We start from the raw sequence: 25,714 nt of genomic DNA on the forward strand, positions 1-25,714 counted from the left end.
ACTGTTCTTTGAGTTCTCTCCTTCATTCTTTGCTTGTAATAGCTTCATGATCACTGCCAGACATACCTCCTCTTGTCTAGCTTGGCCTCTTGTCTGTACACCTTCTGCCTCCATGTTCAAGGTTAGTCTTATTGCAGCACTTTTCTAATGATCCACAATCCTGACACCACTGTCGCTTCCCCGTCCCACATTACCACAGGCTCCAACAGCAGTAGTTCAGTATAAGAAGGATGTTGGCCAGTGAGCTGTTCTTCCTTTGGTCAGCATTTCAATGTGCAACAACGAGATCAGCTCAGGGCGTCCTAAATAAACACTGGCTTCTTAAGTTCGCTGTCTTTATTTTCTAGATAATTACACTTAAAGCTTGCCAACTACACTTCACTGTTTTCACAAGTACCGGAACTATACAATCTTCACTAACTGCACTGACACTTAACTAAACTCAGACTGAACTGAAAAACTCCTCTAGTCCCTTTCCCATCCTTGGATATGCTTCCCATTTACTAGAATGATCTACTACATTCTCGGAGAATCACAGTTACCATCTCGGAGACATCCAAAATATCCAGAGTTTTCTTACACTGTGTAACACTTTAAATTATTTAGCATACAAACCGAGATAAAACTACATAATATAACAATAACAAATAAAATGTTACAAAGAAAAAGAGCACAAAAACTAACGTACAACTTACAAAATACCTCGCCTCACAAACAGCAGGCTAACTGGCAACTCTGACACATAACTGAAAAGTAAGAGAAACAATGAGAACCTTCCAGCACTACCCATCTAGCAAATCCTGCTTGTCAACAAAATTCTCTAACAGATAGGAATATAATTTCAAAGTGTGAGTGAACCGTGGTAAAGGTTTTGGTGTAAGCAGTTATGATGCATAAGGCGTAGTTTGATATGGCTCACAAGGTGTTGTAGTGGGTTTTAGATAGGATGAGGGCCCATGCCGGAGAGTCACGGGACGTCACAGATATGATATACTGTTTATAAGGTAGGGGAGTGTTTCTTTTCTTATTCTTTTTTTTTTTATGTTGTTGCCCAATGTTTGTCTTTACACGTGCCCTGAATGCATTGAGTTTGGGGGTACACAGCCTCATTTTCTCAAGTATGTGTCCTAGAAGGTGAGTGAAGTTTCATATGTTGCTGGAACAGTCTTACTGGAGAGGGGATGTAGCACAGGTAAATTTTTAACTATGATGTAAGGTGTACAAAAGTGCTAATGTTTCCTTCTGCTGATGAGTGCGGTGATGAATTTATCTGGAGCGATCGTCAGCCTGTTGTCCTCGACCCATACCTGATGTGTGTTGAGAGGTCTTGTTGCAGTATATAGGTTGTGTTTATGATGAGATGTTTGAGTTTCATGGTAATGTCAATGGCATATGTAGCAACGTTAGTGGGCGGTTGTAGTGTGGAAATATCGTGCAGTTATACGAGGCTGAAGAGAGTAGGTGAAAGAATGTTGTCCTGAGTAACACTGTTAGAGACGCTTCCTGTTCATGATGACGTATCCTGGAGTAATCCATGTGCTTGTCTTCCAAATAAGAAACTGGCAAACCAGCATTTTATGTTGCTCTTCATGTCTATGTTATAAATTTTAGCGATTAGCCTGCATCGAGGGATGGCATGAAAGGCTTTACTAATGGTTGTTGTTGTATGAAATGAACTTTCTTTGTGTCTCACGGAGTTGATGCATCACGTGCGTGTTGTGTGAGGTTGGTTACTAAGGCGTTTGTTAAGGTCAGTGCTCTAAAGACGTACTGTGGAGAAACAAGCAAGATAAGCTGAGGTGTGATATGGTTAATAAAATAGACACCGAATAATCTTGGATGGCTTGCTAATTGGTGTTACGGACACTGATAAAGAAGGGTGTCTTTAAAAAGGATAGTGATGATTGTTCCACGTTTCCGGCTGTTGGGAAGGCTACAATGTGCGTAACAGTTGTTGTGGATGTTTGTGATAGCCTAGAGGCCTAAGTGTTTCAGATGTAGATTGTTGATGTCATCCGGCCCTGTCCTTGTAGAGTTTTGTTTTCTTAATAAAGTCACTTGTCTGTTCTGGAGTGATGGGTGATACACTGTGGTCGGGTGGAAAGTGCTGCCAGCGCATAGAAGATTGATTTTCTCAGTGTTGGTGTTAGGTGACATGCTTGTTTAGTGGATCACGTGTATATCTACTTGTTTTATTTTTTAAGTGATGTGTTGGTGTTGGAGGTGATGGCGGCATTGGTTTGGGAGGTGCTCTTTGTAATTTAATGATACTTTTGTTTTGTTGAGCCAAGAGGGATCCGTGTAGTAGGTGATTGTTGCTAGAGAGGTTTTCTGTTTTTTTTTTTTATTATTAGTTTTATTGTGTAACTGGTGGAACCTTCTAATAATGTCCTTTGTATGTGAGCAAGAGAAGCTGTTTGAGAATGTCGCGTTGTTTTATAAAGTGAGCAATATCCGGTGAAAATTTTTCTTTGCAGTGTCTTCTGTTTCCTCGTGGGATATAGTGTTTGGATGTGCCTGTCAGCGATGCTGATGAATGTGTTGTTAAGCTTGCTGAACTGATTGTTCTTTCTTCAGTGCATTTTGTCCAAACAACTTTCTTAAAGTGTGTGTTATTGATGTGTGATCGCTCTTGTTTCTCGTGTATTCTTGTAGTGCTCCTGATAGGGATGTGATCTGATTTGGGATTCCGTCCGCCAGGTGGTGTGTGGCAGAGTGTGGGGGAGCAGAATGTGTTGTCCAGAAAGGAGGAGCAGCACAGTGCTTGTTGAGGGATGGAGGTGTACTGTGTGGCGTCAGTTTGAGAATGTACATGTCGTCGACCTGAGCTGCATATCGTCTGGTGTCAGCTGGAACAGATTAGTCGAGCTGCCCTGAATATGAATGGGTTAACTATCAGAAAATATTCATTAGGTCTTTGCAATAGAAATGCAGTTGGTAAATTAAGGAAAACATGCCTTAGATTATCTCCAAGGTAAGCAAAACAATTCTGACCTTCCTTCTAGATGGCTGGTGATGTACAGTTCATGTTCGACCAAGAACAAGTGAATATCCTGCACGTGAAGAACACTGCGCCGACCAGGAACACCTTCTACTATATTTTTCGTCACCTTGGCCAGAGAACCCTCCTTGGACGTCCCCCCCTCTTTGAACGTCCCTCCACTGGCATCGGGCGAAACTGTAAGTTCTAATTGTACTGTTTATTAGGCACACCAGAAGGGCAATCAGCCAATGAAAAATAAGGCTAAACTTAATATTTGACCAAATAGAATCACCTAAGGGCAGAGTAATATATTAAGTCTCTGTCACCTTAACAGATATTAGCCAACAAAGGAAACTGAAAAGCAGAAGAGACGAATTACTCCATCCATCCATCCATCCATTGCCAGACGCCTCAATCCCGTTAGGGGTGGCCACAAACAAATCGCCTCCAAGTCGCCCTGTCCCCCGCCATTTCACTGCCCTGCTCCCAACTCACACCCCCCTCTCTCATATACCTCTCCACCCCATCCCTCCATCTCATCCTCGGCCTCCCCCTTCCTCTTCTCCCCTCCACCTCGCTTACATACACTCTCTTCGTCAGTCTTCCACCCTCCATCCTCTCCACATGGCCAAACCACCTCAGTGTGTTCCTCATAACGCTTCCTATCACATCCACATCCACACCACAACGCTCCTTTATATCCTCATTCGTCAGCCTGTCTCTCCACGTGACTCCACAGGCTCCTCTTAAATAACTCATTCCCACTGCTCTCACTCTTGACTTGTGTCCTTCCAACAATGTCCAAGCTTCACTTCCGTACGTTAGAGTTGGTATCAGAATACTGTCATGTAGTAACTTTTTCACTTCCATGCTCACTTCCCTGTTTCTTATCACTGCTTTCAAAGAACCAGCAACCTTTCTTCCCTGCTGTACCCTTTCAAGCACTTCACCCTCCAAACCTCCATCCTTACTCATCACACTACCCAAGTACTTAAACGTACTCACATTTTCCAATTCCTCACCATCCAACCTCGCTGTATATTCGCTAACTTACCTCTCTCAAAGACCATCACTTTACTCTTCCCTACATTCACCTTTAGATTCCGTTTCTTACACACTCTCTCAAACTCATCCACCAAGCCTTGCAGCTCCCCTTCGTCTTCACTCAACAACACAGTATCATCTGCAAACAACAGTACAGGGAGTTTCCAAACACTATCCTCTCTCACCAGGGCCACTCCAACACCCACTACCCTATCTTGTACCTCTTTTATTACCCCATCCATGTACAGATTGAACAACCATGGAAACATGACACATCCCTGTTTCAAACCAACTTTCAAAGAGAAAAATTCACTTAGTTCACCATCCACACGCACTGCAGCTTTAGCACCATCGTACATACTCTTCACAGCATTCAACAACTTCCCATCTACTCCATATATTCTTAACACTTTCCACAATTCTTGTCTATCCACCCTGTCATGTGCTTTCTCCAAATCCATGAAAGCTGCATACAACTTCTTTTCCTTCTCTAGAAATTTTTCCACTAAAGATCTAAGAATGAATATCTGATCTACACAACCTCTTCCCTTCCTAAAACCTCCCTGTTCTTCTCCAACTAATTTCTCTGTTCTATCTCTAACTCTGTCTATAAGTATCCTACCATACACTTTTCCTATTATACTAAGAAGACAAATGCCCCTATGATTACCACACACTTCTTTTTCCCCTTTTCCTTTGTACAAGGGAATAATTATACCTGACTTCCAATCCTCCGGGACTCTACCTTCCTCCCAGGCCAATCTGCATATCTTCCACATCCATTCTACTACTATCTCTCCCTCATGCTTCAATATTTCACCACACACTCCATCAATTCCTGGGGCTTTCCCCGATTTAACTTTCTTCATTCCTTCTACAACTTCTATCCTACTGATTTCTTCCTGTCTTCTCACCTCCCTCCTTCTCCCAGCCATTCCCCAGCCACTTATACTCGCATTACTTCCATCCTCTACGTTCAACAATTCCTTAAAGTGTTCTCTCCATCTGCTCACTTTTTCTCCCTTCTCCACTAGTAATCTACCATTTTTATCTTTCACTCCCCTGCTAACTTCACTTCCACCCTGTCTTACTCTTTTCACTTCTCTCCAGAACATTTTCTTACACTCAAATTCCTTCCAAATTCCTCATCCACTCTCTTCTTACTCTCTCTTACCAATCTTTTCACCCCTCTCTTTCTTTCCACATATAACTCTCTCTTCCGCCTCTCAACTTCTTCCACGCCCCTATTTCTCATCCATTCATTGTATGCTTTCCTCTTTTGTGCCACAGCCTGTTTCATCTCTTCAGTCCACCACGCTGTTCCTTGCACCCCCCTCCGTCTTCTCTTCCTTCCACACACCACATCACATGCTGCACATATTTCTTCTGTAAATATCTTACACACACCTTCCACGTCTCCTATCTGCTCCAATTCATATTTGCCCAATCGTTCCTCCACTTCTCTCTTATACTCTGCCTTTTTCTCATCCTCTTATAACCTTTCCACTCTCCTTGCAGCTACTCCTTCCTCTCGTCTTTCCCTTCTTCTATTCCTCCATCTTACTTGCATTCTAATTCTGGCCACCACCAAGTAGTGGTCAGAAAGTCCACTCCTCCAACCTCTATACACTCTTGCATCCTTTACACATCTTCGCATCCTTTCATCCACACACACATAATCAATCATTGCCTTCCTTTCATTCAGTTCACCACCCACCCTTCTCATCACTCGCCATGTATACCTGTGGATCATTTTATGCCTGAAGAGAGTATTGGCTATCACCAACCCCCTCCCAGCACAAATGTCCACTAACGCACTCCCATGCTCATCTATCACAGCAGGCACACCCCACTCATCAACTATTCCATCCACCTTCACATTCCCAACTTTACCATTCATATCACCAATCAAAAACACTCTCTCATTCCTTCCAAACTTTTCCATGCACACTTCCACATTTGTCCAGAACTCTTCTCTTAGTCTTCTAGCACGATCTTGCGTTGGCGCATACACACACACAATCGCCCACATTTATATTCCAACTTTCAACTTTATCCACACAATCCTTGACCCAACTGATCCATACTGTCTTATGCTCCTCTTCCATTTTTTACTCGTAACTATACATACTCCTTCCTTTGCCCTCTCATTCTCACCTACTCCTGCACATATACCCCATCCATACTCCCATTCTCTCACACTTTCTCCTCTCCATTTTGTTTCAGTTATTCCACATACATCCACTTTCGCACCCTCAAGCATCTGGACAATCTCTCTCTCTTTCACCTCATCATTCGCTCCTCTTACATTCCATGTACTCATTACCAAGTCCTTTGTCCGGTCCTGGGTCGTCATCGTTTGGTCAGTCCTTGTCCGAGGCTTCTTGTTTGTTTTTTTAGTTAGTTGTTTTCCGGGGAGGGGCACTAACCCTCCGCCAACCCTTTTAGTCGCCTTTTACGACAAGCAAGGATACTGGGGGAGTATTCTTGAAAACCCCCCTACCCCCAGGGGGGATTACTAATCTAACATATATACTTCTGTTAACCCTCTTCTGCGAAATGATACCTTAATGCAGAATGACACCTTATTTTGCTTTTGATTATTTGCGATTAAGTTCATTTTTACGCAGTTCAAATTAAACTTTTCTTTTATTATTGTTATTATTGTTTTGTGTTGTTTTCTTGTTTTACTGCCTTCATTGTATTATTATTGTTGTTCTTGTTCTTGTTTTGTGTTTTGGTCTTGTGTTATTTCCTTATTTAGGTATTGTTGTTTATATATATATATATATATATGTGTGTGTGTGTGTGTGTGTGTGTGTGTGTGTTTATATCATCATCATCATCATCATCAGCCATTTGAGTATCCACTGCAGGACCAGCCTATCCCGACCGAAGTCTGGACTACACAGCCACTATATCTCTACCAAGTGGTGTAGGCTGTCTGGTAGAGTTTGTATGTAGGATCAGAAGTGCTTGTAAGTGTAATTGTAGTGTTGGAGTGGCTTTGGATGTGTGCGTAGTCTGTGAACCAAGTGTAATCGGCCCGCACAAGCCAACTGGGTGCAAGCATACTTTATAGTAAGCGACACTGGTTCAACCACAGCACCCCTTGTGTCCACCAATGCAGCACGTGGGCGGGTGAACACTCTCAAAGTTTATTATCCTGGCGGGGCGCGTACCCTGGTTCATCCGTGTACGAAACGAACACTCTACCACTGTACCACAGAGGCTCCAGATATATATATATATATATATATATATATATATATATATATATATATATATATATATATATATATATATATATAACACCTATTCTTCCCCATCTACTGTCTCGTGCAAGTGAACCCTAACTGTAAGGTACGCAGTATTTGTTATGTCCATACTCAACAGCAACCTGGGAAGCTAAAAACTAATCAAATGTAAACTTGGGTAAACAAATGAGCTAAACTTTAAATGATTAAATTATTTGCACTGAGATGGATGGCTATTTGGAGAAAATCCCATCTTACTGTTTCATTATCCATCAACTACAGTGATGCGCAAATGCAGTTATAATCAATAATTTAGCTCAGTCTGAACAGTGACATCAACATATATGTTGTAAGACCAGAGAAAAAGAAAATGAAATTATTTTAGCTGTGTCAGTCCTATTGGAACCGTGTAGGGATTGGAAGTCTCACAAGGCAAGATGCTAGTCTTTTTACATTATTATCCTGTTTCATCTATTTCACTTCGTTCAGTGGCAGAATAAGACAATACTGTGGTTCTATATCCCTTCTATAGCGCCTTTTCATAACTAGCATCACATTCTAGGGTAAATCTCTTGCTATAACTCGGCATTCAGGATGGAGAAATGGTAATTTTATACCAAATTAGAGCGAAAAAGGTATAGTCAAAAAATTCCATTTTGCAATGCTGATAGGCATTCTAGTCAAGTGACAGATCCAGTAGTGCTTTATCGTGAGAACCTGGAGTTCGTATGTGAGGCGTTTAAAATCTTGTGGCGAATATGTGTCTCCTTAGATTCACAGGGCTCTCAATATAGGGGAAACCCAGATGCAATCAGTCTGATTCTTCCTCTGGTTGTCCGGCAGGGGTGGCCCACGCTGATGAGTGTTTCCTCCTATTCAATGTGTCTATTTGGCTGACCTTGGAGAGGGAGGACGACCTGCGCATGAGAGACATCATCACCACACTCTGGACCAACTTTGCGGCTACTGGGTGGGTTCCAAATCTTAATTAATGTTTTTTTTTGTTTTTTTTCAGAGACAGACACCTCTCAGACATTCATCATATCCAGTTTATTCACCAAACAATCCTAACAGGGTTTTGTCCATGAACAATTCAACAAAACAAATTTCTGTCATTTCTGTAGTTCAACAAAGGATTCTTTAATCACCAGGTGAAAATTTTGTGGTGGTAAGTAGTTGTAAATATGCAATACTCACCGACCAAAGTTGCTCCCGCGCCATCGCAAGGGCATTCCCCCCCTCGTGCACGTGAGCAAATGGGTATGTTTTAAGCTCTGTCTAGTCACAAGAAATAAAATCTTCATTCCTCTTGTGAAAGGAAAGTGGAAGACAAGGTTGGAGAGAGGCCGGCCAACGAACAGTGGCCGATTTAATTATGTCATCACGCTTCAGTACGTCAGAGGTTCATTAACCGAACCTCAACCTAACAGCAGCATGAACAGGTATATTGAAGTTTAACCCGCGGCGTCCAGTCGACGTGAATTAACGTCCACACCTTTTGTCAATGCCAATCCCGTCGACGTACGTAAATGTGAATCAATTGCAAGGTCTCTAATTTGCACAATTTTCAATTTTCACGAGTGATTTTTGGCACGTATACACGGGACACCTTCCTCTACAAGATGCCAGGCAGGGACAATGCCTTACCCAGCATGACCTCCTCCCCCCCTTGCATGCCCTTTTCTCAGCAATTCATCTGTTATCAGTGACCTGGCCAGTAAAGCCATGTCATGCCACAGTACGAAATTCAGGGCCAGAGTGATTCCCCAATCGATGACAATATGGAGGACAAACATTAGAGGAAGAAACAGTCAGAAATGATCAGGTAATGTGGCAAAAAAAGGTCAGGTATGGTGATGAGTTAGTGAGTGAAACAATGCTTATAATGCCTATATTACTGTTTGAAAACCAATATACTCTCGTACTACATATAAATTCGTACCAAATAAATAAATGAACACCGTTTATGAGTGGTGTGGAATAGTTATCCTCCCATAGAACTCGTTTCCTTTGCAGCCAGCCTGATAGAAAACCCTGTAAGGTAAGGAGGTACTCCTACCTGTAATGAGTATTTTAAACCTCAGATGAGCGATTTCTCTATGAATTTTCGATGTTTCTCACCAAAAGCAGAGGTTTGAGCCAAAAAAAAAAAACATTTCCAAAAAGGGTCGGGATTGGGGGGAGTCAGTGGTGGAAAAGTGGTCGAGATGGGGCGGGTTAAAGCATATCCATTCAACAAACCCTCGGCCTACGTTTTTCACTTGCAAAGATGCAAGATGATCCTTGCTGCTTTGTTTCCTTCCTGAGTCGAGGGTTGGACGCTTGAGACATATTTTCGAGCAAAGACGAGATCGCAGAAGGCCCAGTCGAACTTCTGTACTTAAATACAGGTATGTGTGAACTTGTAATGGTGCATGGACGAGTCTGATATTACTCCCAATACCTCATTTCCATATCCTTTTTTTTTTCCTCTTCTCCTAGTGTTATGTTACTTACTATACCCACAAAGTACCGCTGGCTGTGCATTGCCACGTGGACAGGTCGAACATTCCCTAAGCCAGGGGTCAGCAACCTTTTCAGTGCGAGGGCCAGAGAAAGCTTCTAGGAGAAGCCTGCAGGCCGGAGTTCCAAAGAGAACCCAAAAGTGATAGTGTACAAAAATTTTATAGAAAAGCAGGCAAACCAGTGACTAGAATACAAGAAATTTATTGAAAAACATGCAAATCATTGACTGCCGAAAACAGTTTGTGACAATATACAAAAAATATATATATAGAAAAGCAGGCAAACCAGTGACTAGATTACATGAAATTTATTGAAATACATGCAAATCAGTGACTGCAGAAAACAGTTTGTGACAATATACAAAAATTTTGTAGAAAAGCAAGCAAACCAGTGACTAGATTACTAGAAATTTATTGAAAAACATGCAAATCAGTGACTGCAGAAAACAGTTTTATCAAGAGACATACAAATTAATGGGATGGTTGGTACTGTTTGCCATGGAGAAGTGATTCAATGTCTGGATCGATTGATGAGGTAGACAAGAGCAGAATGTCATTGATGTGGCGGTCACTTAGCTGGGAGCGAATGCGAGACTTTGTATATTTCATTTTTGAAAAGAGTTGCTCACAACAGTAAGTGCTGCCAAACATAGCAACGATGCGTTTTACATGCTCAATGTAATTTGGAAATTTGTCAGAAGGGAGGACGAGGTCACGGAAGAAGGACAATGGAGAAGTGGTACGGTACTTTGCCTTCAGTTCGATTTTCCGTGGTGCTTCTGTGGTAAAGATCTCAGTCATGCAAATTTGCCCCGGGCTACCTGCTGCGATCACGTCGCGGGGCGCCGACTTACTCATTTAGTTGGCTAGGCTGCTGCAGGCCGGATTGTTATATAAATATCAAGCAGGGTGATGGGCCATGAGTTCGGACTCTGTGGGCCGGATCTGGCCCGCGGGCCAGAGGTTGCCGACCTCTGCCCTAAGCCCATCATTTCAGGCTTCATTCCACAGCATCCCTTCCTCAATCTACTGAGTCTATCCTTGATCCAGAAAGTCTGCATGTAGACAACTGATTTTTTCTTTGACAGGTGTGACCACATTGTGAGGCTTACTTCACTTTGAGTAGAGTTGTGAGCTTTTTTTTTTTTTTTTCTTTACAACTTCTGCTGGTATTTGGTTTAATTCCGTTTCCTTCACTTGGTGACTAACTCACACATTACCTACATCACTGAGCAAACTTACACAAGGGTGACTTTCTCATTCATTTCCAGTGTTCTTTGACAAGTTTTCGAAAAAATATGTCACTGCACCCTTCCAGTTCATATTACTTTATTATAGTTACTACTTATTTCTGATCAGTGCCTCCTGGCTTCCCATTCTTCAACCTTTTCACAGCCGATGCTCCCATCAATAAAGTACACCCCAGATGCAGGTTAACCTGCACTGACCATAACCATATTAACTACCATAATAACTTTGATTGGCTAGATGACTCAGACATTACACCAGTTCTACACACGAATAGGCTACACACAGACTCCATTCCAGAGCTAGAAGCAACAACAATAACATATGTAATTTTTTCATGCAGTATTGGACTGGCATGCAATGTTGGACACTGACAGGTTACTCATTCTACAGGAATATATACAGTTTTGTCTCCTGAACACCAATAGGATTTATTTTCCTCCTGAATATCTGTGCTCCGAACAGTTTTTACTTTACTGCACATTGTTCAGTTTGTAACCACTTGCGGCTAACTTAAGTAATATTTGTCATGATAGTGCCAGAATGGTTTTTCTTCTTCTAACAAATGATGAAATGATTCAACAATAGTTTAGTGTTTAGTACCGTTTACTTAATGTATTGTATATTCTTAGTGTTCAAGGAATTTGCAAATTTTTGAAAAACACATTATTTTGAGGGCATGCAATGATACACATCTCCTCACTCCACATGGGATAATTACTGATTAGTCTATTTTACCTGAAAAATATAATCTCAGGTAATTTCATCGATACAGGTTATTAACTGAACATATAGAACAACATTTATATTTCCAGACAATTGCAATGAAATTTTTGACTGAACCTTCCTTTAATAACTATAAATAAGGATAATGTTTTTCCTGGAAAATAAATATATATGATATTTTCTATGAAAATTAAAGAGAACTTGTGCCTGTTTTGAGGAACACAGGTGTTTAACCCGCACCGTCCCAAGGACGTACTTCCACATCCTCACGTTTTGTCACAGCTAATCCCGAGGACGTACTTCAACGTCCTGCAATTGCAAGGTTCATAATTTCCACAATTTTCAATTTTCGCGAGTCATTCTTGGTACGTATACACGGGACACCTTCCTCAACAAGATGCCAGGCAGAGACAATGCCTTACCCAGCATGACCTCCTCCCCCCCCTGCATGCCCTTTTCTCAGCAATTCACCTGTTATCAGTGACCTGGCCAGTATAGCCATGTCATGCCACGGTACGAAATTCAGGGCCAGAGTGATTCCCCAATCAATGACAATGTGGAGGACAAACTTTACATAGCATTAGAGGAAGAAACAGTTAGAAATGATGATCAGGTAATGTGGCAAAAAAAGGTCAGGTATTAGTGAGTGAAACAATGCTTATAATGCCTATATTACTGCTTGAAAACCAATATACTCTTGTACTGCATATAAATTCGTAACAGTAAATAAATAAATACCGTTTATGAGTGGTGTGAAATAGTTATCCTCCCATAGAACTCGTTTTCTTTGGTGCCAGCCTGATAGAAAACCCAGTAAGGTAAGGAGGCTCTCCTACCTGTAATGAGTATTTTAAACCTCAGGTGAGCGATTTCTCTATGAATTTTCGATGTTTCTCACCAAAAGCGAAAGTTTTAGCAAAAAAAAAAAAAGGGTCAAAAAATGGTCGGGATTGGGGGGTACCAGTGGTCAAAAAGTGGTCGGGACGGGGCGGGTTAATGGCTGGTTCTGTTACATACAAATCTCACAAAGTTCCTCATTTAATAACTTAAGATATGATTTTTTTTTGTTTATGCTGTAAATGTTAAAGGTGATAAGCTTACTTAACACAAATTATGTTGCTGGAAACGGACACTGCATGTCAACACCACACTCGGAGATAGCTGGGTACTCTCTTTTCAGTTTTTCCCCAAAATAAGAGTATGTCTAAAAGTACTTCACCGAATATAAGTTGGAGGTCATGATCACTCGCTATCCACAAATTCCTCTCGTGCCGTCTACGAGATACGAACAACTGATGCTTCAACTGCTGAAGCAAAAGGTTCATGACTGAGTAATACTTTTCTGTATATCGCAAGAGTTCCCTATCACAATATTCCTTTCCGAGTGGACAACCCATTATCAGTTTAAACTTTTAAACAAATAACTCATACACATCACCAGCCAATTTCCCTCTATAGGCACGAGTCTCAGGGGACAGGGCGCATCACACTCACTGTCACACACATACTCCAAACCCCATGTCCAAATGAGACAGTTCCTGCTGACGAATTCGTAATTAGCCTACTCGTATTACAAAAAAAAAAAAAAAATACATGAAAAGGAAAAATGAACTCTAATACATCCGTTTTATTAATCCTAGTAGTAAATTGTATCTCTCATGTTCAATTTATATTATTATTAAATTACCATATTTGTATCTGATTTACCGCAGCACACAGGGAAAGTTTTGGCAGCACGCGAGTTTTTTTTTTTTTTTTGGGGGGGGGTATAATTGGGCATCCAGTCATCTTGGCACCATCAAAACAAGTGCCTCGAGAAAAGACACGACAACGTCACACCTTCGTTATCCCTCCAAACATAATAAAGTATTATGGTAGGTTAACTTTAGGTTATACCTAATTTGGTTAGATATAGGCGTCACAAAGGACTTTGTAGTTACTTGTAGAGAAGTTTTGTGGTTTAGTTGTCACTCTCGATTTCTTGTAGTAGGAATTAAAGATGAATACAGGAGTTGATCTTAATTTATTATCTTCAGAGAAATCTAAGTTGAGTAGGGTATGTCTTCCAGAGACAATATAATAAGTAAGTCTAGTTGAGCCCCTCTTTCTTGTTCACTCTCTCCACTACCTGTCTGTTCAAATGCTAGCCTCCTTCTGAGCTCTCTTTCCTAAATTCTGGTGAAACAGGGGTCGTGTCACGTGTGTTACACTGTGGTTGGAAAGTTCCAGAAACCTGTGTGTGAGTATGCGTGTATGTCACTAGGCTTTGTTCGCCTGCTATCTCGCTGACACACTACCTACATCATCTCCTGACATTGCTACTTCCTATGTATGGTCAACATTTCCTTAGTTAACTTGCAAGATCATTTCCCTTTCCCAGGCTCGCATGGAGCTGTCTATCTATCTATTTATCTATCTATCTATTATGATTTGTAATTATAAGCTGAAAGTTAATGTAAACAAAAGTAAAGTTATGGTGTTTGAGAGGAATGAAGTCACAGAGTGTGCAGTGAGGTTGGATGGTGAGGATATGGAGAATGTGAGTGCATTCAAGTACTTGGGTAGTGTGATGAGTAAGAATGGAACTTTGGGGGATGAAGTACGTGAAAGGGTACAGCAGGGAAGGAAGGTTGTTGGCACACTGAAAGCAGTGATGAGAAATAGGGAGGTGAGTATGGAAGTTAAGAAGTCACTGCATGATGGTATTGTGATCCCTACCCTGACGTATGGAAGCGAGGCGTGGACCTTGCAAGAGGGGAACAAGTCAAGAGTGAGAGCAGTGGAAATGAGTTACTTGAGAGGAGCATGTGGAGTGACATGGAGGGACAGGTTGACGAATGAAGAAGTGAAGGAACGTTGTGGGGTAGATGTGGATGTGGTTGAAAAGATTAGGAGAAATACACTGAGGTGGTTTGGACATGTGGAGAGGATGGAGAATGAAAGACTGACTAAGAGGGTGTATGTAGTGAGGTGGAGGGAGGGAGAGGGAGGGGTAGACCGAGGATGAGGTGGAGGGATGGAGTTGAGAGGTATATGAGGGAGGGGGGGTGAGTTGGGGGGAGGGGAGTCAAATGGTGGGTGACAGAGTGACTTGGAGGCGTTTTGTCTGCGGCCACCCTTTGCGGGATTAGGGCGTCGGGCTATAGATAGATAGATAGATAGAATTATAATATGGACTCATAACATTGCTCAGCCACGCCGCTGAAGGTCCTCCGACAGCAATCATCATTGACATATGCTAATCCATTAGTACATAATATTGATTATAGTATTGTATGCATATAATATTCATAGTAAATTGCAATGATCCAGTAATATTACATTTTAAACAAGTTGTATACATATTTGAATAAATGCACTAAAGGTAAACTATTTAATTGTAATACAGTATGTACTTGGGTTATTGTAGTGAAATGCATATATGCAAGAAAAAAAAATAGTTTAAAATTAAGATTATGGTAAGAGTTATTGATATTTCATTTAAAGATAATGGTACTGGTATGCCATACTTCTATATCATGGGTCATTCTTCTTTGTATTTTGTGTATATACATATATAGATAGATAGATAGATAGATAGATAATTAATACTATATACAAAATATGTACACTTCATTCAGGGGGGTTAACTTGGATGTTAACACTCCCCCCACTAAATACTGACTCCAAATTTGCATTTCTTGCATGCATTCTGTGCATTGCGAACAGCAGTACTGCAAATACAATGCAGAAGATTATAAAGACGGTAGGTGCTGGGCTATACACATAATATGGGTTGAACATACTCAAACTCAAATCTTCCCAGGGCTTCATTGTTTCATTGATCAGCTGCATAGTTTCAGACTTAGGTGAAGTCAACTTAATACTTGTGCTCATGTTTAAGTCCATATCAGGCAGTGGGTGGAAATGTTTGTGTGTATGATTGAGAATGGCGTAGTGATTGATGGTGGATAAAGTAGACATGGCTGGTGTAAATACCGCACAGTAGTCTGGTGCTATGTATAATCCTGAGGCTGAAGTATGAGATGGTGGTATATCTGGACAGACTATGTAAACTGATGTGTTATGAGTGAAATAAAAAAACTGTGAGTGTCCGATGCGTTGATGGTGTACAAGTTTATCTGGAGCAAAAGTGAAGTTGCAATGATTATGAATATTGTCATTTCTGATGATAGCCATTTCACAAGGGACTGTATCAGTAGGCTGAAACATGAAAATATACGCAGGACAAAGATGAACAGCATGTAAGGATGTGCGGCACTTTCGTTCAATCGTTGATTCACTTGCGAAAGTGACAGTGTTCTGTCTCTTGGAGACCATGATGAGTTCAGTGTCTGTGTTGATGTTGATGATGACCAAAGTGTTGTTATTTTTATAGGGGAAGGGGTGTATTTGGTATACTGTGAACAGGTCTCCAGTTATGAATGGTACATGAACTACTACTGATGTTGGTGTTAGTGTTGCTTCTAAATATGGATAATATTGCATGAATTCCCTACTGCGGAACAAAGGCTTCAATTTATGTTTATGTATACTTTGACTAATTATCTGACGTAGCTCATGAACTGGGAGTAAGTCAATTGTGATCTTGCCATCACCAGCATTCGAAATACCTTGCATAAGTGCCCTGAAACGATCTCTAGTGTTGTCTGATTGTAGTAGAATCGTGTCAATATGTTCTGTGATGATGGAGAAGTGTTGGAAAAGTGTAATGTTTCCTTCCATTTCATTTATTTTATCTCAAGAGCTATGTTTTCTGCCTTTTTCAGATTTTTCACAATTGTCTTCATTGCTGAGTTCTGTCCTGTGATGAATTTATCTTGGTATGTTAGTATCTGAGCTATTTGATTAAATTTGTTGTTTATTTCTTTAAGGTCATCCTCTGTAGCCAATCCAAAGATGTTCCCAAGAACTGCGCCACCCAGGTCGAACAAACCGCGCTTTTGGCGAGTACGTGTGATGTTGTTCCTGTCGCTCTGTACCTCCGTTCCATAAGATGGGAGATCTTGGATCATGATGAGCATAGTTGACTTTGCCTGTTCTAGTTTCCATTTTTCTAACTTTACCATTTCCTTCACTTCCTTTGTGTTATGTTCTTGTGAAACATAACTTCCTATCATGAAGTCCAGAGTTCGCATAGGCTTCGCAAGATTGTCTAGATAAGTAGGTAACTCATACAAGTAATCTAGACTTATTTCAGTACTCATGACGTCCTTAACGATTGTAGTCGTGGCCGTTGGAGCTATGAGGCATCCTTGTCGTACTATGTGTTGGGGGTCTAAGTGCGCATATCCTCTTGCTATGTAGAGGAGAATCTATAGCATAAGTTCCTTCATCGTAACCTACCGAAAAAAAATCCATTAATTTCCTAATATGGTCATGCTGTGGTCGATGATAGTGATGATGTGCGTTACGGTTGATTGTTATTTCATTTATAGAAGGAGTTTAAATCGATATTTAATTTTCGTAAATGATGTACTGTAGATTTTATTGGAACAGTTGCACCTATGTTCGATTGTTTGGTATATGACCTTAATTTCTTTTTGTAATCATTGTTGTTTTCTTGCTTGGTTTCTTGAGGTACGTTCGCCTGTTCGGTTGTATCCGATGCTGAATAATTATTGGATAATTCCCTTGAAACTCGTTTTAAATGGTCAATATGAACTTGTTTCTCTTCGCCACTTGACAGTGACTTAATTAAAACTTTGTTTGCTTTTATGTTAATTACTCTGTATGGGCCTTCAAATTTTGGGGATAATTTATTGTCTCTCGTATGAATGATACCATAAACAATGTCTCCTAAGCTGATAGGTGAATCTCTTGCCTTCTTGTTAAATGCCTCCGTCATTTCTTCCTTGGACATCGTTAATTGTTTTTTGACTCTTTTGTGTATGTCCTGGAATTCACGCAAACGGAGTTTAGAGTAATCATCGTAATTGCATATGGGCAGACTGTCACCTTCTAGGAGCTCATATGGTAGTTTTTTATCTGTTCCATATATAATGAAATGTGGTGTGTCACCTATGGATTTATTTATAGATCCATTAATTGAGGCTTCTACTCTGGGAATCCAATCATCCCAGCTTGCATAATTTTCGCTGAGAATGTGTCGTAGCACATCTAATACTTTTTTGTTTTGTCTCTTTACCAACCCATTCGATGCTGGGTGATAGACTAAAACGTTAACCTTTTTGATGTTGTATTGTTTACATATTTCTTGTAAGATCTCAGAATTAAATTCTCCTCCATCATCACTTATTAGTACCTTTGGGGTAGTAAAGTGACATATTACATTATCTGTTATTGCCTTTGCTACTGTCTCTGCTGTCTTATCTTTAATTGGAGCTAAAATGACATAACTGGAAAAATGATCCGTTGCTACGAATAGGTATAGGTTGTTATTGTATGATAATGGCATCTTGAGTAAATCAACAGCGACAACGTTCCAAGGTTGATGTGGTACAGGGTAATTACCCATCGGTGCAGGTGTGATTGGGTATCCTTTGTGTTTCGCACATGATTCGCCTCTGTCTATATGATTGTTTATATCTTTTCTTAATGAAGGCCAGTAATGTAACAGCTGGGCTTGTTTGAATGTCTTATCCTTTCCAGGATGTCCTACATGTGGGCTATCGTGTATCGTTCGTAATACTTGGGGTATCATGTCATTAAGTACTACCAACTGGTTAGTATTTCTTTGGCGTTTTGGTTGTTTAGAGTTAATCTTATATAATGTATTATTGACCATTGTGAATTGTTCGAGTGGGACATGCAGTTTGGGTAATTGTATGTCATCTCCACTTTCTAACTTGTATATAACTTTAGACCATATTGGGTCAAGTCTTTGTGCCTTTGCGATATCATCGTGGTTTGGGATATTTCCTTTGAGATCTAATGCCGCGACCTGAATTGTGTTCGGGTTCCTAGATAATGCGTCAGCTACTATGTTCATTTTACCTTGTATATAATGAATTTGTACATTGTAGTTTTCAACTGTACATTTCCATCTTGCTCTCCTCCCAGAAAGGAGTTTTTCTTTAAACATACCCACTAGTGGTTTATGGTCGGTAAATAAATGGATTTCGTAACCATATACCAAATCTCGAAACTTTTGTAATGCAAAAACCACTGCAAGTGCCTCTAAGTCTGTAGTGCAATAATTTTTCTCTGCACCTCTTGTTTGTCTGATGGCAAATGCAATCGGTTGATTTTTTCCTCTTTTATCTTCCTGCATCAGTACAGCCCCTAATCCTATAACTGATGCGTCTATACAAATAAGAAATGATTTTGTGTAATCTGGATATGCTAAACAAGGTGCATTTGTTAGTTTAATTTGTAGATTGTTAAATGCCCTTATTTGTTCTTCTTCCCATTGGAATACAGCACCTTTTTTGAGTAGCTGGAATAAAGGAAAGGCTATATGAGAGAACTGTGGTACGAATGACCTATAGTACCCAGCCAGACCTAAAAACTGTCTAACTTCGTCAGTCGTAGTGGGTTCAGGAAAATCTCTCACTGCCTGTATTTTGTCATCAGTGGTGTGAATTCCATTAGAGCTTAATTTGTGGCCTAAGAAATTTATTTCCTTAAAGCAAAATTTGCATTTAGAAAGCTTAATTTTTAAACCAGCATCACTAAGCGTTTGTAAGAGTAAGTCTAATTTCCTGAGATGATCCTTAATATTCTTCGTTGCGATTATAATATCGTCATGATAAACAAATATTCCTTGTCCTAAAATTCCGGACAATACGTAATTCATAAGATGCTGGAATGTGCCTGGGGCTGTCCTCAGTCCCATTGGCATTCTTGTATATTGGTAATGGCCTCTGTTTGTGGAAAAGGCAGTGTATTTACGTGAGTCCTCCGAAACCGGTATCTGATAATAGCCGTTTAGGAGATCGATGATTGAGAATATGTTATTCTCAGGTCCAATATTCTGTAGAACGTCGCTTAGCAATGGCATGGGAAATCGGTCTGGGATTGTGTGATTATTTAGTTTACGGTAATCTACTACCGCACGCATTTCTCCATTTCGTTTGGGCACGAAGAATAATGGGGCATTCCACGGGGAGACTGAAGGCTCAATAATTCCAAGTTTTAACATTTCATCGACATACTGATTTGTACGTTGGGAGTGTGGTATGCAGTAAGCTGGTACGAAAATGGGTGGTGTTTCTGGGTGCACATTAATCATGTGATTAATCAAGTTAGTACACCCTAATTGTTCACCGGGCAATGCTACGGTGTCCCTGTGTGTTTCCAGCAGGGTTAACAAATCATTTTCTTCATCATATTCACCTGAGTAAATTAAATTCTCTTTTATTCTTTCTCTATCCGTAGATTTTATCTCACTTGTCACTCAGCTATAACTATTTCCTTCACAGGGGCGGGACATTTTTCAATATTAACTATGCAAGTCCCCCTTTTCAACTGAACTTCCCCATTCATGTGATTAATTATGAATATCTGAGTTTGCCCTTCGTCGTTCATCTGATATAATGCGTTTTCTACTGACAATCCCTTTACTTTACATAATTCTTCTAAGACAAGAACAGTACTATTCCGTAATTTGCTCTTTATGGTAACTTTCATGTAGGAATTAGGTGGTATAACTAAATCATTGGTGAGATGGGCTGGAAAAACTGATAAATCAGTACTGTTATCTGGGTCACTAATTCTGGAGGATGGGGCTGGCGGTGGGAATGGATCTATACACTCATCTGTTTGTGTATGTTTGTATAAGCCTTTAATATTACCAATTCTTTTTGGCTCTCTTTTACCAATCGGTGAGGGCTCTGATGGTATTTCCTCTATGAATTCATTGTCAAAGTCTATTCCATTCATTTGTGGGAGTATGGTTATGTTCTCAGCTCTCATGGATCTTAAGCCCAGTAACATATGAGCTTAATTGCTAAGTTTTCAACGATATAGAAAAATGCAGAGAATGGTCTTGTAGTCTCTGTGAAACTGATATTTAATGTTATCATACCTTTCGCTGTAATTTGTTTTCCATCTACCGTGTATAAATAAAAATCAGCTTCCTCCAGAAAAGTTACTTTCTTCTTATTTTTAAGAATTCTATTTATTTCTTCATGTGTTATTAAGTTCACTGGAGAGCCTGTGTCTAAAAAGAAGGAAACGTTTTGATCCTCACATACAGCTGGTATCAAGATACACTCATTTCCCAACATGCCTCCTATGTGAATTTTAGACTTGTTTTTCTTTACGTTTGTTCGTTTTTTGTCATGACTTGGTCTTCCCCCGATTTAAACATAGACACAATGTTTTCTACTGTTTTGCAGTCACTGGTCCAGTGCCCTTGGTATCTATGATGCCTACAGTAAGGACCAAATCCTTGTGTCTTTTGTTTGTCCTCTTTTGCTTTGATAAAGCATTCATACCTTGTGTGTCCTGGTTTTGCACAATAATGACATAGAATGGACCTATCCCTTGACTGTGACCTACGAGGTGACTTCCCCTAAGTAGTGTTGTTTATGGCGCGAGACCTGCTCGGGCTGCGCGAAAACTTATGAAACTGCCTGTAGCCTGGTGTCTGTGATCGAGCCCTCGTCACGTTTGGGTGTTTGCTCTGCCTGCTTTCGGGTCGCGATCGATTTTGTTCTCTGTTTGGGGTCGGTGCAGATGTTTTCACAGCTGATACTGTCTCAGGTACTCTCATTCTACTAGAATGTGTGGGTGTGTCGACCATACCTGCTTTACTGCACTGCATCTCTACCTCGTTCATTAAGCCTAGCAAGCACATGCCTGGGGTGTACACGATCGTCTTGGCGATCTTAAGGGTCCTATCAGGTAATTTACACAAGGCAGCTACATAACCAGTGATGTCCACGACGAGGTCTGGAGACATCTTTCCATCATCTGTTATCCAATTTGAGTTTTCCAAAGTAACTAACAATGTTCTTTTGATTGTGGAGACATCAGCAGTTATTTCACTGAGCACATTGTAGTTTGCTCCCTTACAAGATCTACAATCTTATGTAATTCTGGAATTATACCTGGCAAGAAGTTCATACCTCCAGAAAATTTCTTCAAAAATTCAGTTTTAAATTCATCATATGTCCTTGCATTAAGGAGCTTGTCTGATCTCAATAAATTGCTTGCTGGACATCTTTCCTGGCTTATGCAAGATGAAAAAATGGCAATTTTCTCTTGTTCATCTAGTATGTGGCGCTTGATGAACATTTGTTCGCACTGACTGACTAATGAAATAACATCAATGCGATCATTTACTGTGGCAGAGAATTTTGGGGCAGTTTTATCTTCATGGTACACGTACACATGGGGTGGGGTTGTTAGATCCGCGGTATTTGTTTTGTGATTCATTTTCACTGTTTGCTCTGTTAATTTAACTTGGACTTGTTTATCGTTGTGTGAGGGAATGGTGGACTAGGATTCGCCTGTACGTTGCACTATATCAAGTATATTCTGATAGGTATGCAAGGCAGAAATTAAGTCCGCACTTGCTACGTCAGGGGGGGTTTCCCACTCATCATCTGGAACTGACGTATTTGTTTCTTGGTCTTTAATTTGTAGTGAGGTTTGTACAACGGGTGTGTTGCCTTGGTGCTCTCCTAATTGTGAATCTGTTGTTGTGGCTAATTGTGTGTCATCTGATATTAACATGGGTGGTGGTGAAAATATTCCTGTCATTAAGATATGGTGTTATGAAATACGCCTTTTGTTTAATTATGTCCTAACAAAATAGATGAGTAAATAGGTTGAAATAAATGATAGATAGTGAGTGTATATATGGAAATAAGTAAAGTCAAAACACAGCTTTTCTGATGATTCTGTGGTTTGATTAGCAGAATTATTTCAACTATTCCCGAGTGAAGACATGACGTGCCGAGTCACTTCTCGCTAAACTTGCTTCGGCATTGCAAATATGACATGAAGCATGTGTATCCGAAAATTTTAACAGAGATAAAATAATGCTTGTGGCAATCAGTTTGTCACGGCGCACCGTTGCAGAGCACCGCTATAGGTTGCCTTAAATGTGTAATGGACACAGTTTGTTGATACAGTTAACAGGATATGATCCTGCATGTTTAGTATACTGTCAAATTTGCAAAATTGCAGTCGTGTACATAACTATACTGTCTTTACTCAAACTTGGCCCAAAATTGAAAGCTTTCCATCTTGACTGCCGAGTTGTAACATTTCATTGACACTAGAATATAGGGCTGTTCAGGAACAGTATAGAAAAGGTGTAGTCATAGGTTTGTCTTTTTCTGCCACTGAGATGAGTGAAGTGAGCTGCAAAAGGAGGAAAATCTGGAATAACTTGGAGTAAGACTGCTACACTCGTTACATTGCAGGTAAGAAAAATTCTGCATTCATGCAATCATCACTACCCAGAGGTTGAGTACATGTAAATTTAATTTTCTAATTCCGTTGATACTTTTTACATAAAATATGGAAATACATGATGATGGTCTTTCTAGATATTTGCTTAGACATTACCTAATGTAACTAGTGGATGGGAAAAGGCTTTTGGTTTGTTTCCTTTATATTGAACTCATAGAAGTGATAACACGGCAATTCCTAATCCAAAGTATATATATATATATATATATAAGGCCCAGAAGTTAACCCGCGGCGTCCCGTCGACGTTCTTTAACGTCCACATGTTTTGTCACTGCCAATCCCGTCGATGTACATAAACGCGAAAAAATTGCAAGGTCCCTAATTTGCACAATTTTCAATTTTCGCGAGTGATTTTTGGTACGTATACACGTGCCACCTTCCTCTACAAGATGCCAGGCAGGGACAATGCCTTACCCAGCATGACCTCCTCCCCCCCCTGCATGCCATTGTCTCAGCAATTCACCTCTTATCAGTGACCTGGCAAGTATAGCCATGTCATGCCACGGTACAAAATTCAGGGCCAGAGTGATTCCCCATTTAATGACAATGTGGAGGACAAACTTTACATAGCATTAGAGGAAGAAACAGTTAGAAATGATCATGTAATGTGGAAAAAAAAAGGTCAGGTATTACTGAGTGAAACAATGCTTATAATGCCTATATTACTACTTGAAAACCAATATACTCTCGTACTACATATAAATTCGTACCAAGTAAATAAATAAATACCGTTTATGAGTGGTGTGAAATAGTTATCCTCCCATAGAACTCGTTTTCTTTGGTGCCAGCCTGATAGAAAACCCAGAAAGGTAAGGAGGTACTCCTACCTGTATCGAGTACTTTAAACCTCAGGTGAGCGATTTCTCTATGAATTTTCGATGTTTCTCACCAAAAGCGAAGGTTTGAGCCAAAAAAAAAAAATTCCAAAAATGGTTGGGATTGGGGGGAGTCAGTGGTGGAAAAGTGGTTGGGATGGGGCGGGCGATGACTTTATTTTGCCTTCAACTCCATGTACCTTTCCTTTTTAATGTTTCAATCTTCTCACCACAGGAATCCAACTCCTGATGGTTCGCTGGGCTTTGTGTGGGAACCCACCAGTCCTGGTAACCTGCAGCATCTCGCACTCACGCTTCACCCCAAGATGGAGCCCGACACAAACCAAGAGGTATTACTTTCAGTGCCTGGGAGAGGTATTTAGGGTGGGCTATGATGCTGCTCGTTATTCAAAGGTCATCTTACGAGAGAGAGAGAGAGAGAGAGAGAGAGAGAGTGAGAGAGAGAGAGAGAGAGAGAGAGAGAGAGAGAGAGAGAGAGTACTGCAACTTCTCTTCCCATCAAACACGAAGTCTGTCTGCCCTCTGGCCACACGGCCATTGTTGGAGAGGCTCGCTCTTAGGGCCATTATTTGCCTGATACTAGAGTCTTCGTGTCACCTTTTCTTAAGTGATTTGTTTTCCACATTACACCTGAACATTCTCCTGTATGTTATTTATACAGTTTTAATATTGGGCTAGTTTGCAACGCTAATATCAGGAGGTTATTGAGAAGTAAAGTACAGAATAAATCGCTAAGAGAGAGGTGTTACAAATTTCCGATGTTAACTTATAAGACGACCCTGAACATCAAGCCCCCAGAGCACCTACATGTCACCAAAAACAATGGGCGTGTTCCTCCTGCAGAAGTCCCAGTGGCTTGTGGTGCAGCTGTCTTCCCTCAGTAATAGTAATAAACATTCCCTTCAGCCTCCTTGTCATTATAGTTAAGTGCTGTACACTGTGTTTAACTCGGCCCAGGTATTCATCCTTTTGCAGCTTATTTCATGTAGCTCAGTGGCAGAGACATTACTACAGCTCTACATCCTTCCAGAGCACTTTTTTATAACTAACATCATATTCTAGTGCTACTCTGTTGTAACATTTTTGAATTAAAGATAGAGAAATGGTAGTTTTAGACCAAGTTAGAGTAAAAAGACTACATTAGAACATTGGAGTTAATCAGGTCTAGGTGACCCCTCTTACTCATGATGATTCATTTCAGACAGGGGTATTCCTAATGATAATGATGGTGATGATGATGATGATAATGATGGTGATAATTTTTCTGAGTCATGGCTTTCCTTGATGATTTACTTCAGACAAGTTTTTTTCTGATGACGATAATGATGATGATAATTATAATTTATCTGAGACTTGGGTTTTCTTGATAATGATGATTTATTTCAGAAATGTTTTCTTTTCCCTAATGATGATGATGATGATGGTTTATATGAGATGTTTTCCTGATGATCATGATGATCATGATGATGATGATGATGATGATGAAGGTGGTGGTTTTTAATGACATGGGTTTCCCTGATGATGATTATGATGAAGAGATGGTTTATATGAGATGGGTTTCCCTGATGATGATGGTGATGTTTGATCTAAGAAAAGGATTCTTTAACAATGATGATGATGATGATGATAAGGATTTATTAAAGACATGTTTTTTTCCTGATGATAATCTTCAGACACGTGTTTTCCTGACAGTGATGATGATTTTCTGAGAGAGGGTTTTTCTAATGA

The 25,714-nt window shown here is 40.3% G+C and overlaps 1 protein-coding gene across 1 annotated transcript in view; it reads left to right on the forward strand.

The window, feature by feature from the left end:
• The window catches only part of LOC145412900 (carboxylic ester hydrolase-like), an 84,124-nt gene that overhangs the window by 52,053 nt on the left and 6,357 nt on the right, over positions 1-25,714 (forward strand). The window contains exons 8-10 of the mRNA XM_080282697.1: positions 3,006-3,180; positions 8,128-8,254; positions 24,201-24,315. Of these exons, the coding sequence (XP_080138823.1) occupies positions 3,006-3,180; positions 8,128-8,254; positions 24,201-24,315 (417 nt within the window). The remainder of the gene's footprint in view (positions 1-3,005; positions 3,181-8,127; positions 8,255-24,200; positions 24,316-25,714) is intronic.

The sequence above is a fragment of the Coenobita brevimanus genome, chromosome 94 (genome assembly GCF_032717465.1).
Source record: "Coenobita brevimanus isolate Jiangsu-jjx chromosome 94, ASM3271746v2, whole genome shotgun sequence".
Taxonomy (NCBI): Eukaryota; Metazoa; Arthropoda; class Malacostraca; order Decapoda; family Coenobitidae; genus Coenobita; species Coenobita brevimanus.